The following is a 16234-nucleotide window of genomic DNA, read 5'->3' as shown; positions in this document are numbered from 1 at the left end:
AATTCTAACTGCGCGGTTGGTAATCCCTAAAGAGAAGCAAAGCAGGTGCCAGCCTCTCCATAATGGAATTGCATGGCGCTTAAAGTGATTGCATCAACAATCAGCCAGGCCTGATCAATTCGATTAGAGCTCGACGACTCGTATTTGTATAAGGAGATAAAGAAAAACGCATTCATCATTTTCTATCCACCTGTCGAAAAACAGAAAAGACTCCAAAGTTCTGTTCGTAAGAAGCTAAGAAGACATTTGAACTTCCCCGCGAGTCGTTGAGTCGTTCACACGTTCATGAAAGACATTGCACCGAGAGTCACACTCATGTGAGGACTGTTGTAGACCATCTTGCAAGGTGTGAATTGATGTTAGAGTGTCTGGGAAAGGATCTCAAGAGACTGATAAGTGAGTAAGAGTCCAATTAAATCCTTTCAAGGTGTTGGACTGTCATTAAAGTCCGAAAAAAAAAAGTCAAATATGATCTGGCAGTGTGGCTTCCATTTGCAAAATAACAAATTTTACCTTTACCATCTTGATACCAACGTCTGCAATCATTCAGATCTAATCCTGAAGGACACCAAAGGGACAAGACAGGAAATAACTCATGCGTCATTTAGTTCAGTTTTCTACAGTCGGTGAGCTCCATTGCATGTTTTCAAGGGACGCTTTGGATTATAGATAAATCCGACTGTTTGTGCTCTCGTCTAAACGACCGGGATATTGTATCTGAGTGGATTGCGTACAGGAAACCCCAAAACATTACGTCAGTGTATTTTAGAAAACAGATTTAAGTCATTTACAGAGCGCACCGGAGATTTTTTTTATCACTGGGAATTCTTACACACATAAACTGTTTGAATAATTTATTCTGTTAACTTTTATTTCTGTTACCAAGAAAGCATTTTTCAAATTCTCAAACCTATAAAATTTGTGTTGTATGACAGGATGAAATAACTCTCTCACTTGACCGGAACCAGAAGAATAAAACCATCTTTGCTCTTCTTGAAATCAGCATGAGTTTGGCCCGCCTTGGTTTCCACGGTAACGGTCTTGGGTTTGCCTCGCATGTTTACCCGCATGCCGGACGGACACACCTTCACAGCGAACGGTGTTTTTCTTACACTGAAAGACAAAAAGATATGATGGCTGTCAATATTTTCTGTTACCTTCCTAAGTCAAGTCACTGGACTGGCTCATATTTTATATTCTACTTATCCTTATTTGACAGCAGCACTGTCAGTTTAAGATGATCCAGGAAGTCGCTGCTTCCTGTTGGCCTTCAGGGACCCCCCCCACCGCCCCCACCCACCCCTGTGGCAGACACAAACTGGCACGACACAAAACTCAATAGCATCCCTATCCTAATGAATCCTCTACTGTATCCCTCGACATCCCAACGACGCTCTCCCTTTTCCATCAATGGCTGCATTTATTTCAAATTCAAAAACTCTCTGAAACACATGCCGACCAGCTATTTTTTGAATTCGGTGACTGATAACGAGGATTGGCTCACGCAAATAAGCCAGATTGGCAACGGAGTCAGTTTCTCCTGAGATAAGCTTAGACAGAAGCTTCACATTTTCAAAAGGTGAATTATAATTAAAAATGACATCATATGTAACCTACTTATCGTGGCAGCAGAGGAGCAAAATGGAAAGGACAGTCTATTAGGTACACCCCCCACCAAGAAATTCTAATAGTACCAACAAGATTGCAGAGAGAACCAATTAGAACGTCGATACCGCCTCCACTATTAGATCCCACGTGTTTATAAATTAAAACCTCCTCCCCTCCTGGTGAGTGGTCATGTCATGCGTAATTGCTCCTTGGGAAGTGCGTCAACAACATGGACAAATTCAGACTGTTGCTTAGTGTGAACGCCGCAGTTGGTCGCTTTGACGTACACATTTACACATTTAACTGGAGGTGTTGGGAACGGTGTTGGAAATAAAAGACAAAAGTGAATGTGATCAGCTCGCAAGCAAAACACCCCAATTGGCAGCTCATCAAATGGAATTCATTCATAAATAATGGGCCATAATATGACTGTTGTGTTTCAAGTCAAGTCAAGTCAAGTTTATTTGTATAGCCCTAAATCACAAACAGTCTCAAAGGGCTTCACATAGCCATGTTTGAGAGGAAGTGAATGATTGGAAAAATTCAAGTAAAAATTCAAATTAAGTAAAAATCAATAAAACTAAAATAAATAAAATAAAACTAGCTGAAATAGATAATAAGTGCAGTGGCGACTATGATGCAAACAATGAATCGCTTGTACAGGACTGAATCTATTCTCTCTCCAAACATGACCTGCACTGAGCTGAGCTGAGTCCACATCCAGACAACAGTTGAATAATTTATCGCCTCCTAGACAGCGGCGGAGACAGATTTGGGGTGCAAAGACGGCACCTCAGACCTCCCGCTGCCACCAGCTCCACCTCTTCATCTTATCTTCCTCTTTCACCCTCTTGCAAGCCTGCCGGCCTCCATCTTTCTCCCCTGTCACTGCCTCTAAGAAGCCGAGTGCAGCTAATACAATGTGAATATGTGCCTCTGGTGCCTCCATGATGGAGGAATCACTGGCTGTTTTATTAGCGCCTGGCCCGCCAATGTGTGGCCAAGCGTAGCCAGCGAGCAGGTTGCCAAAGTGTTATTAATGTCGTTTGTCCTTTTATGGACCAATCAGATCAACTCGGAGCTTTATGTCGAGTCAGGATAATGCGGCATCGCCGATAAAAATCAAAGTGATCAAATAAATTCTTCATCTTCCCACACAAATTGTAAATTAGCTGCTTTGTGTGGATTCTTTGTGTTATGACGTTTACTCCCAATTGTCCCGCTGACTGATGACATCATCTAAACAGATCTAGAACATTTTGACAGAATGCGCCAAACTGTAACAGATCAGACACTCCATCAATCTTTTTTTTTTTTTGTGTGTTGCCTGTTTCCTCCCCAAACTTTACGTCTCAATTCAATGTCATCTTCTTCAGGTGTAATTGGGTCTCAGGAGGGAATCAACACGTCACGAAACTGACAGCGCGAAACAAAATGTGAGGCAGGTCAAGCCCTGCAGCGTCATAACAAAAGAAACTAAACAGAAAAAAACTCTTTCCTGCCTTTCTTTCATTGTCACTTTTTCCTCTGAGCAGTTGGAAAGCCACTCGGCAACAAACACCTCAAATGTCTTCAATTTAAAAGGATAGTTAGTTCACCACTTTGCCCTCGAAACTATCACCAAGGCATTTCCGTTCCACCTACCAAGTATTGGCGTCATTCATCAATTCAAACAATCTGCGGCATTCTGGGAAAAAAAAAAAATGAGTCACACGTGGAGCAAACTGTGACCAGTGACATGTTTTTGCACAAGCACTGAATCATTAACTAAGTATCATCGAGTGTGACGTGTTCCTCGTGGTTGATCAATTCTGAAGAGCAGAGATTAAATCTAAGACGACATCTGAGTCATCTTGAGAGGACAGAAAATTGAATAAGAGGCCGCATGATTGGGTCACGTGCTGTGGTTGATCTGTTGATTGCAGATGATTCAAGATTTTTTTTTTTGTGGGCTGAAATTTTTAGCAGATGACAGCTTTGTTTTGATTCAGTTTATTTGCTCATGTGCTCAGTGTCCGAGTCGGAGCGGAGCCAGTTGGGTCAGTTCTTACTCGGTCCGCACGTCATCGTTGTGCCAATTTGTTTGTCTGAGGTAGAGTTAGTGCATGACTGCCGATCAAATGCACAAAGAGGTGCTTTGAAATGGGAAATTGCTTCGAGGTCAGTAGCCAAGATGTTTTATTTTGGGGCGTCGGAATACAGAAATTGTATTCATAAAATTAGTTGTGCATTTGAGACTGTGTGGTCTAAAATAATATGAATCAAATTGTATAATTTGCTTCACATGACCCACCAAGTTGATGAGAGTAAGAAATAGGTCAGTCTACTCACTATTTACTTCCACCTGAGTTATAAAAGCTGTTGCCATGGTTACTCACCATATGATCAAAACCGCATTACTACTGATCCTAATCCATTAAATCAAAAGTTGGAACTAGTAGAAGATAGAAGTGGGATTGGAGGGATGGCAGAGAGGGGAGGGGGGGAGCAAAGAAACAGAGGAGGCTATTTCAAGAGTAGGTTCGCCGAAAAAGTTCATTTGAAAAGAGGATATTCGCCCACGTCCGCTTTAAGTGCCGGTCAGCCAAAGAGGTCAGACATCAACAAGTCTGTCGGTGACCAAGCGAGCAGCATGTGGGCAACCACATAACAAGATGGCTCACATATGCTCAGAGGTAGGATTGGGTTTCTCAGGAAAGGGAGGGTTGACCCAGAAGATGGTAATGACTTTAAAGGCATCATCCATATTCATAAATGATCATTTAGAACATGAGAGACGGAGCTTGGGGAGGCTACGAGAGACTGGAATGCTGGAGAAGTTGATGGAATGACCAAAATCCCCAAATCACCTTTTTAAAACAGCGAACTTGAGCTTGTCTACTCGGCTGGGACAGATCATAGTCTAAATCCTGCCCTGAGCCTTCTCATACTCTCCCAGCTGTCCCAGCAGATGGTCCACAAGTTCAAACCACGACACTCCCCCATCACCACAATACACACCACTTCTTTGCAACACGCACACACACACACACGTTATACATACCAGCACACGAGACGTCCATTCGTCATGCTCTCAAAAGGAAAAGGATATTTAGAGATACAATTTTGTAGTACCCAAATTTAGTTTTGGTTAATTTATTTCAGTATTTTTATTATTTTGTACACATTTTATTTATGTATATTATTATTAAATTTTTATCATCTATGGTGGTATTGCATTTAAAAAAAATAATAACGTGCCCTGCTTTAAAATTTTAGCAATTAATAATTAATGCAGTATTTTGACGTTTTTATTTGTAACTGTCACTTCCAATTCCCTCTGTCATCTTCCGAAAAAAAAAAAAAAATGCTGAACCAGCACTTTGGTCTTCAGGATAAATGATCGCGGAATCCTACTCATAAATGATAGTGATTGTTTTTTTGGCAGTATCTCGTTCTTGGGGAATGCGATCACAATGCACCCTACGGTTAAATTTAGTATGGACTGTTCCTTGAGACAAGCACTATTTCTAACAGCGTGCTGCCATTCTGGGCCACGGTGATAAGAGAAACGAGGTGATAGGAAGAGAAAGCCAGAGACAGATAGACAGAGGTGATGGGATGCATGCTGTGGGACACGCGACGTGTGGAGGATTCACTGAGGGAACACCACGTACTTCCAAGCCACGCTTAAAATGATGCCTTCAGTGACCCAATTTTATACAACCCCGCATCTCAGCTGCCACATGTTCTCCTCACATTATGGAATCTTCTTTTGTCCAGCTCGGACTTTGTTTGCTAAGTTTTCTTTTGCTGAGCAGCCTAATCAAGGGTCACGACCTTCTTCATTCACCACAGATGGTGCCCACAAAGGCAAGAAAGGTGGAGGGAGGAGGGGGGGTGAAATTGGCTCCAGAAAAAGAGCAATGCAGCTGCTGCAATGATCCCAAGTGAACAAAAAAAAATAGGATCATCTCAAATCGGGCCTCACAAATGCCCCCCAGACAACGAAAAGACATAAAAAGTCAAATAACACGGTCACGAGGGAGTCAGCTCGTTTATGTAGCGATGATAACGACGTGCGAGCGCTTTTCGCGCCAGCGCCGGAGGCCAAGCAATGAAACAATCTGCATGGTGGGGGAAAAAAAATAAATAAAAAAATCGCATCTTCCAGCGCTTGTAATCTCATCTATAAACAACGTTCACATTTGGATGCGATAAATAAATGTCATTCCGCCGCAGTAATTCACGACAGGTGTGCACACATGACAGTGATGAATACCAACAAGATGATTTGCATATTGCTTACGTGACATTTATTAGTTGAGGCCTTTGAACAGGAAAAGAGGACAGAGTTGAATTTCAAAATAAAACGAACAGCACCACTGACCGTGTGAAGTGGTCCACCAAGGTTCCCACCAGTTCGCCGACCCGGTCCTGGTTGGGACAGAGTTCCCCGTATTGGACACACAGAAGAAAATCGTCCTGCGAAGATATGTGCAGCGCCACCATCTGGTCTCCTCCGCTAGTCACGCTCAATCCTGTTAGCTGTGAATATAAACATAAAACCCGGTGACGCTATTTTTCCAATAATGGGGTCAACTGTGAAAAGATTGATGTTTCTGCCTTGTCAAACCTTTGAATAATTGATTTTTTTTAACGACCCGGTGCTGCTTTCTTGCAGCTTTTACGGGTATTTGAATTGCTCACAAGATTGTTGTGCATTGAAATAGTGTAAATCTTTTTTTAATATTATGCTATATGGGAAAACATCTCCTGCTCTGAAGGCAGTTTCAGTCTTCAGAAGTCTCTAAAAATTGCTAGGTTTGTTTTCATGGCTTTAAAAGAAAAGTAAAAAAGAATCATAATAATAGTTGCTAAGTATAGAAACAGTCGCTAAGTTTGGAGCACCGAGTAGTCACTCCAGGGCCTAGCTCAACCCCGGTCGTCAAGGTAACAAAAACAGGACTCGACATTTGCATGAGACAGAACCGACTTCTCGTGTAAGAACATCAGAAGCATATTTTTATTATGAAGACAAGAAATCTCAACCTGTCATTATCAATAATGTGTATAAATCAAGGATTTTAATACTTACAGTGTCCAAAGGAATTTTCTTTAGGACCTTGAATTGTTTTTTTGGTTCCAATTTATAAAAATACTTGTCCGTCATGAGTAAGCCGCGGTCGGTGCTTTTGTTGAACCTGTTCACCTAAAAGGGCAGAAGAAAAAAACAAAAAAAAGGTCCAGTTTTATATCACTTGCATAATGTTTGCGAATGGGCTCAAATGCAAAAGCACAAAACAAATTGAATCGAATTTTAAAGCAGCATTTCGATTTATGTGTCCGTACTCTCCATTGTCCTTGATATGGAAAAATGCAGCATATTATCCACTGGGAGATGATAAAAGCAAATTCAGCAAATAAAAAAAAAAAAAACAGGGCTTCAGCTGACTTAGGATTCTTCCTTCTGCTTTTATTTGACTTTTTTCGGACACTCGAGAATGCACAATTTGCAAATCTGTTTGTTCAAGCAACCAAACGCGATTCTTTCACCTTCCTACAGAAGCCCGAGAAGAGAACTTGACTGTACTCGTCTTTGTTCCTCAGCTCCCGGGAGAAGTGAGTGAAGGCGGAACTGGATTGAGGGCAGTCTCGCACCTGCAGGAATCAAAGACGGGTATTATTTTGAAAATGCATCTCATTAGCAACAAGACGGGCAGTGTAATGGCATGCAGTCCCAAAAAACTAAAGTGCTCTTATATTGTCTTAGACTGACTGGCTTCCATAATAGCGAACATCAGCAGCTGCCCAAGATGATGCTTATGCGGCTGGGTTGATAATTCTGGCGAGAGTCTTTAGACAGTAATGGGGAATTTTATTGCCTCTCTCCCTGCAGCCAATTATATTATTTATTTATTTATTTTTGTCGTGCTTTCAGGGGCACAAACTTACAAAAATTACACAACGTACATCAACATACACATTACAAACATAATAATGAGCTCCATATATTCATTATTATATTAATTATAAATAATATAATAATTATTATATTAATATTAATAATCAATTTATATCTGGAGGATTATTTTCTCTATTAAATGCAATCAGTTGCTTCCGACCCCAACTTATTTTGTATTAGTACCGCTTTGATTGGTCTTTGTAGAATTAAGCCCAATCACGTGAAGTCGGCGGCCTGAACGATACTTTGGAATCACGAGCCATCTCAGACACATGGGAGGAGTGACTCAGGACTGTGCTGAAGTCATGCTCACGCTCCCTCAACTATAGCCAGCAAACAAGCTCGGATTAGTTGCGAAAAGAACAGAGAGTGGGATTCATTGGAGGGGGGGGGGGGGGGGGGCGGCTCACAAGTGCCTCAGTCACATTGTTTACTTGCTAGAGTTGTCACATGCGTAAATTCACAACAGATTATTGCTAAGTGTCAAAAGACATTTAGATTCCATTGAGCAAGAAAAGCACACGTGGAATTAGAAAATGTCATGAAATGGATTTTCATCGTTGCTGTCTTTCAAGTCACAAGGATGTGAACAGGATTCAGCAAAAGGCCTCAAGAAAACTCATCGAAGAGCAGTGATTGATAGGCCCCCTCTAGTGGTCTGCAAAAGAATCTCTGCCAAAGTTGTTTTAATATGCAATATATTTTAATTAAATCATTTAAGTCTGGTTTTTTTATCATCCTATATCCACGCACAGTATTTATGTTCAAACTGCACATAATATTACCATGGCTTTCAATAATTTGGAATACAATGGTGTGATTTCTGATGAACACTGAGGCCTACTACGCTACTGTATTTCAATCCTGGTCATTACAGCGCTACATGTAGAGTTACAAGAGTTCAAATTTCGCTCATTGCAATCACGGCCCTTCAGAGTTGAGTGCCATCACTGATTATAGATCTTTCTCCATATTTTCCTTACGTTGGATAAGTAGTCTCTCTCCCAGGCTCGACTGCAGCCCCAGTCTTTTCTCTCCCCGCCGAGAGAAGTCAGAGCGGCGACTTTGGCTCGAATCTCAAGCATGTCTGACGGCGGGATTTTCTTCACCATCTGTCTCGCCCACCATCTAAAATCAAAATGTTTTGTTGATGATTGCCCAATTTTGTGAGAAAACTAGAAACACCTTTTCTGACCTGCGATGCAACATGACTGTGATGATGTGAAACTGTGTCAGAGCGGAAGGTGGAGTCGGCCACTCGATGCTTTTTCCGTAGTCGGCCATGTTTCTGACATTGGCGAACCGCTGCTCGACTTCTCGGAAGTGGGCCTTGACCTTGTAGCGCTTAAAGCAGCCCATGATGGCATAAATGGCCCTCATCCGCCGGCACCTCATACGAGCGAGAGCTCCCCGCCATACCTATGTGAAGTTTAAAATGGAGAGAGACAGTTTGCGCCATGAGTGCTCCAGTTCAGGAAAGACTTCTCTGTAGACTCATCCAACTAGGTCATCAGGAGAAGAAAGGCGATGGTAATTTTATCATAAGTAATTGACTTTTATGTAACTGTATCTCATTAATTATCCACATAACTGCTATAGAGGATGAAGATTCAAGCAGGCAGATTCATCCAAAGTTGTGACAGTGAAGCAATGGCAACACGGCTGACCTTTTGTAAGAAAAGCACCAGGATGGGGATGACGGCAGCTCGCTCTTGTTCCAAAGTGAAGAGAGATCGAGGCGTCCGTACGAAAAGCTTGGTGTGACCGTACGCCACGTCGTCCTGGAAACCGTGCTGCTTGACGATGGCCTCCACCGCATCCCGGTCGGAATCCATCAGGTGGTTGGGCCAAGTGTATTCGCATGTCATTTTATACCTTGGGTAAAATTGCATTGTTTGGATTTTTTTAATTTTTTTTACTCATCATCCATTCAGAATGTCTCTTACCTCTGCAAGAAACGAGCGTAGGGCTGCCTGTAGGCGAAACCCGCCCTTCGCACCATGACGTTCTCCAGAAGACCCAGATAAGCCACCTGATGTTGGCAGCGAGCATCATCAAACAACAACGGGGACTTCAACTCGTTTGGTTTTATGCATCTTACGTAGTACGGCTCCTGCATGAACACAAAGGTGGGTCAACTTTGAAAAGCCTGGCTAAGGAGGTGCAGAAAAATCTTTAAGACACTTTCACATACTCACAGCGGGATATGATAAGGTCAAGCGATATGCTAGCCTTTAAACGCAGTAAAGGACAAAATTGCCGTGGCTATAATGTACATGCATGATGATGAGCAGCAGTCATACGTCAGCACGCTCAGAATAGCTCAGTGACTCACCAAAAAGGTGGCAAGACACATTGACTCCAGCAATTTAGAGTCTTCAGTGAACATGACATACTTTGTGTTTAGAGAAGTGGAAAGAGGAAGTACCTTGCAGGCCAGTTTATCCACCAAAGCCACAATGGAATTTTTAAAGAGTGTAGCTGCTGTAAGCGGGCGTTTGGTGACCTCCGTGATGCTGAGTTGACCATCTGGCCACATCTCCTTCATCACCGGGTTGGAGCTTCAAAATCAAGGGGAGCAAAATTTGGTATTAAATAAGACAGATGGGTCAAAAGGAGACTTGGCGTGTTTGGTACCTGTGGTACATGAGGCGCTTGAAATCTTGGAAAAGTAGATCTCTGTTTTTGTCCAAAAAACCCTCGACGGAATATCTGTTATAAAAAAATTTATGGGTAAAATTTATTCAGATGAAGAAGAATCAAGATGATAAAATGAAAGGACATGAGACACAACTTAGACATCATTACCTAGTGAGTGATTTCACGACTTGGTTCCAGCCGACTCAAGGGATTAAAAGAAACGCTTAGCAGATTTACAAAACAGGAACGCAACTCTCGAGGTGGCAAAAAAAAAAAGTGAACCAATTTAATCCGTCTGCTTCTTGCAAAATGTTTGGGTGGCTTTCTGAGCATCAGAGGTCATGATGTCACTCCACAGCAGGAGTTACATAAGATGTTCTTCAAACCAGCTGGGGTGTATGCAAAATAAATATATATATTTATTTTTCATTAACTCTGCAGTGAGAAAGCTCTGTTATGCAAATTTACGAAAATTCAGAAAAAAAAATTATTAAAATGTGACAACACTCATTTGTGCCGCATACTTACCGATACAAGCCTCAACTCCCCGAAAACTTTTTTTTGCAATCACTTTGGAAAGGTTAGTGGAGGTGGAAGCACACATTTCCGGTAGGAGAGAAGAAGAAGAAGCACATGAGAACAAGTCGTGGCATTCACTTGAAAGGACAGGTAGATTGTAGAGGACATGCAGGGATAAGGTCAGATGCTCTCTGGAGATGAGACGACGGCTTAAACTGAGGAAAGTGAAGGTCAAGGTCGGCACAGAGGAAGGAGGAGCCCCAGCTGACATAAATGTGAGATTTTAACTGCATAAGATTGGACAGTTTGTATCTCAAATCATCTTTCCTCATTAAAATAAATAGGAAAGACATTAATGCGTTCCAGTCTTCTCAGCTTTTGTGCTGCTCCTTCTGGTGTTCCCGCCTTAGCCACCTGAGGGGAGCACAACTCAGCCAGACACATTCTCTGTTTGTTGAAGGAGCAAAGGATTCATCAGGTAAACATGAGGGGAAAAGAAAAAAAGGTTGGGTGAAGTAGGTCAAAGCTTGTGTGTTTACAGGAAGCTGGGGTGGATGGGTATTGTGTTCTCAAAGGGGTGGAAGGTATATTTAGACAGAGTAAAGCTTGACTCAGATGAGATGAGATGGAAAGTGGGCTGCACCAGTGACGTATCATGGGGAGTGACCTGGACATGGCCCTGACCCTGTCAAACTGTGGCCGACAGAGACGAAGATTCATCACAGTCCATATTTATGATCAAGTGTTTCACTTCTTTGTACAATTTTTTATCTCAACTCAAAGCATCTCCTTCACCCCCCCATTCGTGATATATTAATGTCCCTTCCCCTCTCAAGATTGAGGCCAGTACACGTGACCGCTGTGATTCTTCTGAAACCAAATCCACAGTCGCACTGATGGCCAAAGGCCCCATCTGGCCTCGCTGACATTTACTGTACATCAGTGAACGCATTAAACAAGTGGAGCAGTTAAAGACATGCAGCCAGAGCTGTTGTAAATGTAAAATAATCATAAATAAGACTGTGATTTTAGATCCCAAACATCCTGCACCATATCAATGTTTCATTTAATATGTAGACACAGCTGGAATAAAGTCTGATCAAATTTAATGGATGCGACATCGGCGCTTTTAGTTTCCCATCAAACAGTAATAAAACTACTAAAATGTTTCTGCTGCAAATGTCCTGGACTGACCTCTTAATAGGATCATGTGGATTATACTCATGAACCCGGCCTCCATTTTCCAGCCCGGCCCAAAACACAAAGGTTAAATACTCTATATGGGCAACTCACGTGACGTCTCCTGCATAGTGGCGGATTCGAAAGTGCTTTTGGAAGTCCATGGTTTTGTCAGTAGGGGTGAGCTGTAAATGGAAAGGTGAAAAGTGTCACTTTTGAGCCAGCAAATGTGAAATATTTTTTTTATTTGATGGTTTTAGCCCAAACTGAAGGCAGAGTAAAGAAACTCTGCCCTCTTGTGGCAGAAACTTAAAACTGCATTGAGATTGAGTTTATAAATTTGCCTCATCTAAAAATAAATCTGAAACAAAGGTGTATAATTTTGAAGCTCACCTTTCGGGATGTGTAGTGGGGGTGTTGGGCTAGTTTGACGTCCATGCTGTCCAGGCAAACAGTGTCTGTGACTTTACCAACAGAGAGACAAGCTTCATCCAAAATGGAGATGATCCCTTTGTGCTGCTGCTCCACGAGATCCACGATGATCTGGTTGTTGAAGTAGTCAATCTGTGTATGGAAAAAAAGATGAATAAAAATGATTGTTTTATTATATATGTTAATTTTCTGTCCCTTACATGTTGCCATTGGATACCCTCTCGATTATATTCGGCTTGTTCCTGTTGGAGGATCAGCTCGATGAAAAGTTGCTGCAGCTTTTCGTTGCAGTAGTTGATGCAAAACTGCTCAAAACTGGCCCCCAAAAAAATTAACAAACACCCGAGCAATATTAACATCAATTAATCATCATCTTATATTGAAAGAGCAAAAATACTCCAACCTGTTGTTGTCAAATATCTCAAATCCGTAAATATCCAGCACACCAATAACGGTATTTTTCCCATGAAGCGCCGGGTTGTAATCTTTGACCTCGATGACGTCATTGATGCGTCCGACAATCCACCCAAAAAGTCTCTCATAGAGAGCCTATAATGAAAAAGCGGCAAGTTCATCGAACTGGATAGCTAATTAATCAATTAGTATAAGGTACCTTGCTAAAAGCATCCCGCCCAAAGCAGGCCTCTTCTTCCGTGTGACCTTTCTTAATGACCTCGCCACCGCCGGTGGCCACGGTACGAAACAGCAAGCTCTTCACGACATTGTCGGCGTCTGTTCCCATCAATTCTGCGATGTGGTTCACAGCTTCAAGGTCCAAAACTTCAACATTCTCACCATCACTCCTAAACTGGATATTACCCTAAAATAAAAAAAATAAATGCATTCCAATAATTCATGTTAAGGGCAATATTGTTTTTGGAGAACTTACAAGATGGAGGATGGAAGCTAGAATTTGATAAATTGAATGAATTTCCTCTTTGGAAAAGCCAATCACTTCCAGGGCATGGACGACAGCTTTGTGGCTTGACTGATCGCTGTTCGACGTCTACGGAAAAAGAAATATTTTTTATTTCATTCATTCATTATGACGGAAAAAAAAAGTGAAGCATAAATGAAATCAACTCACAGAGGCCGCGGCTCCCTCCTTAGTGTACACATAAACACTCGGATCATTTTGCAGGTGAAACGAGGCGATGGTTTCAGTCGATCCTCCTCGTAAAAACTGAGAGGGGGGGGGGGGGGTGATCAGATTTGCTTCTGCTAGCATGAACGGTTTGTGCAGATGAAAATTTACCTGGTAAAATGCATGGAAGTTCCTCTCCCCTTCTTGCTGGTGAACCACTCTGGACTTCAGGTCATCCAAAAAAAAAGGAAAGAAAAACAAAATGAACTAAAGGAAAACATCATAAGCGAGTAGAACTAGCGGCCACTCTCACCTTCTCCAGTAAGTAGTTGTTGATGTGACCTCCCATGGGGTCACCATTGAAATTAAAGTTGATGTCCATGTACTTGCCGAAACGGCTGGAGTTGTCGTTGCGATTGGTCTTGGCGTTCCCGAAAGCTTCCAGAACACAGTTGGACTTGAGTAGAACGCTTTTCACGCTTGATTGATGTGCATAAGAAAAATAGAAATAATTATAATAAATATAACAAATCAATACTTTGAAACAATTTGATCCCCTGCTAACCTTTCGACATCGGCTCTCTGACTTGGGTTCGTGATGGCCGCAATGTATTGCATGATGTATTTACTGGCTTCGGTTTTCCCGGCACCGCTTTCACCTACAAGCCACATTTCACAATCTTAAAATATTTGTTAAAAAAAAAAAAAAAGTTAAATCCTGACCTGATATGACAATGCAAGTATCTTTGGCTCGTCTTTTCATGGCCTTATAGGCGGCGTCGGACACTGCGTAGAGATGAGGCGGGTTCTCGTATAGCTCACGACCACGGTATGCGGCGATTGCGTCTTTCCCGTAGATGTCCATCATTTTGTACGGGTTCACGGAAACCACCACGTCGCCGATGTAGGTGTAAATCCGACCCTTCATGAACCTGTACAAATCAAACATGACATTCAAATTACATCCCATGTGTATAAATAATAAAATAAAATAAAATAAAATAAAATAAAATAAAAATAACAGAGCTGCACCTAGTTACAGGTTCAGAGAAATTTTGCCTGACTTTTCAACCTATAGTTTCGTGCTGTGTTGCCAGGAAATGGCACAACACTGAAAGCAGGAAATGAAACTTATGCCAATTGTTGAATCTCTTGGCGGGTTAAGTTGAGTTGATAGTGGTGACAAAATCTAAAATTGCTTGACTAAAAACAGCAGACACTATGTTTTTAATTTTGCTTAAGGTTCCACAGGCTTCAGTTGCAGATTCACACTGAAGGATGTTGATATTAGTAGAGGTCCGACTTAAGATGCAAAATTAGTTTGATGCACTTTACATTTAAAAGAAAGATGGCGCTAAATAAACATCATAACCAAAAGTCATGTTGTGAGCTGCACATCATGCAAAAAATTATCTTAAAACTCACAAAATAGGTAATATAAAGCCATTAGTGACACAATGAACATTTTTACATCACTCGCTTCCTCTTCCTCAGTCTAACAGTACTCACCTCAATTTGAGATTGTCCATAAACTGCTCCATGGTCACCTCATCCAGAAGCACAAAGTCTGACTTGCCAAACTCGAGGCCTTCCATCTCTGCCATCCTTTTGCCCGGATTCAGCAAATAAGATCAGAACTCAAGATAGACGTATAGGGAACAGAAAGTGACGTTAAAAAAAAAAAAGAGAGAAGTACGGCTGACTTCTGAGCGGCGACAGAGGCGTGGCTGCGATTTACTCATTTCGAGAAGTCTGCAAGCGGCACCACGTCATCCTGTCAGTCATCCTGTAGCCTCAAGCGCATTGATAGTATCAAAAAAGTGAGAGGCTATCTTTGAAGAGGAACATAACTTCTGCTTCTCGTTCTGACAAGTGTTGAAAACCAAAAAACCCAGACCACTCGATAAATTCAAAGAACCCTTTTTTATTCAGCTTCACAGAAATATATGCACTGTAACTCCTATAAAAATTAAATATTTACAAATTATTGCTCATAATGCTAATAGCTGAAGACAGGCAAATTACTTGCATCCAAGACAACTTGACTTCCAGGCCATAAAATATTTTGATGCGCTGAGCCTTTCAAACCAGTTTCTGAAAAGAAAAGTGGGAGGAAACAAATTGTGTAAATATAATTATACAGATTTTACAAATATCCAAAATTGAAATTCTTGAAAACAAGATATAATGGAATGTTGCTTTGCACTTGCCACTAGAGGGCACTACATCACATAAAGCCAACTCATGGACATTAGTAATCACAGAAATGATCAAACAGTAGATTCTAATTTTTTTGGGGGGGGTCATAAATAATCTGTAGGAGGTTTACCTATAACCCTGCTATACATTTTCATAGCAGAGCCTCAAACAGCCTCCCACATTTTTCTAGCAGACTCTTGCACGAAGAACAGAGCAAGTTGCATGCTCAGTCTGTATGGAAGGTCTGCAGCCATAAATAAAAAGAATCAAATAAAAAATCTTACCATTCCATGTTCTGCTGGATATCTGTAAGTGTCAAACAACACAATAATAATTAGAAAAATTGAAGCCATGTTTAGAGTTTGCGTGCATAGATGGTAGTAGTACACGCCAGTGCAAAATAACAAAACCAAACCTTACTATGATAACAATACAACAACAACTCACATGCCTTAATTTACTTTATACTTTTGAAAGTAATACAACGTAACAAATTGCACAACTTAAGAGAGATGACAACGGATTCGTAAAGAAAGCTTACGTCCTCACCAATGCATGAAAATAAAGGCGTTGCAGGAAAAAAAACGGATGTGACGCAAGGCAAAGTGTGCTCAATTGTACCAGCAGGG

General features: G+C 41.5%; 1 protein-coding gene across 1 annotated transcript; it reads right to left on the bottom strand.

Moving 5' to 3' along the window:
• Positions 1 to 839: 839 nt before the first annotated feature.
• myo1g (myosin IG) lies at positions 840 to 15118 on the bottom strand. Its single transcript, XM_049751660.2, has 22 exons — positions 14916 to 15118; positions 14130 to 14338; positions 13972 to 14065; positions 13720 to 13885; positions 13578 to 13631; positions 13410 to 13505; positions 13212 to 13328; positions 12936 to 13142; positions 12726 to 12871; positions 12523 to 12637; positions 12284 to 12454; positions 12005 to 12075; positions 10190 to 10264; positions 9981 to 10113; positions 9499 to 9665; positions 9220 to 9427; positions 8748 to 8971; positions 8536 to 8680; positions 7144 to 7248; positions 6686 to 6799; positions 5978 to 6135; positions 840 to 1113 (listed from the first exon to the last, which is right to left on the bottom strand). The coding sequence occupies exons 1-22, from the start codon at positions 15008 to 15010 to the stop codon at positions 951 to 953; spliced, it is 3033 nt and encodes a 1010-aa protein (XP_049607617.1). The 5' UTR covers positions 15011 to 15118; the 3' UTR covers positions 840 to 950.
• Positions 15119 to 16234: the final 1116 nt, after the last annotated feature.

The sequence above is a fragment of the Syngnathus scovelli genome, chromosome 19 (genome assembly GCF_024217435.2).
Source record: "Syngnathus scovelli strain Florida chromosome 19, RoL_Ssco_1.2, whole genome shotgun sequence".
NCBI lineage: Eukaryota > Metazoa > Chordata > Actinopteri > Syngnathiformes > Syngnathidae > Syngnathus > Syngnathus scovelli.
This window is presented reverse-complemented; position numbering and strand designations above follow the sequence as displayed.

What these genes read in the sequence shown, in the direction of transcription:
- myo1g (XM_049751660.2), bottom strand. Translation starts at nt 15,010, where the DNA reads ATGGCAGAGATGGAAGGCCTCGAGTTTGGCAAGTCAGACTTTGTGCTT. An exon ending in GGCGGGATGCTTTTAGCAAG is followed by an intron (nt 12,872 to 12,935) that starts GTACCTTATACT and finishes TTTTCATTATAG; the next exon opens with GCTCTCTATGAGAGACTTTT. An exon ending in AGGGTATCCAATGGCAACAT is followed by an intron (nt 12,455 to 12,522) that starts GTAAGGGACAGA and finishes TTCCATACACAG; the next exon opens with ATTGACTACTTCAACAACCA.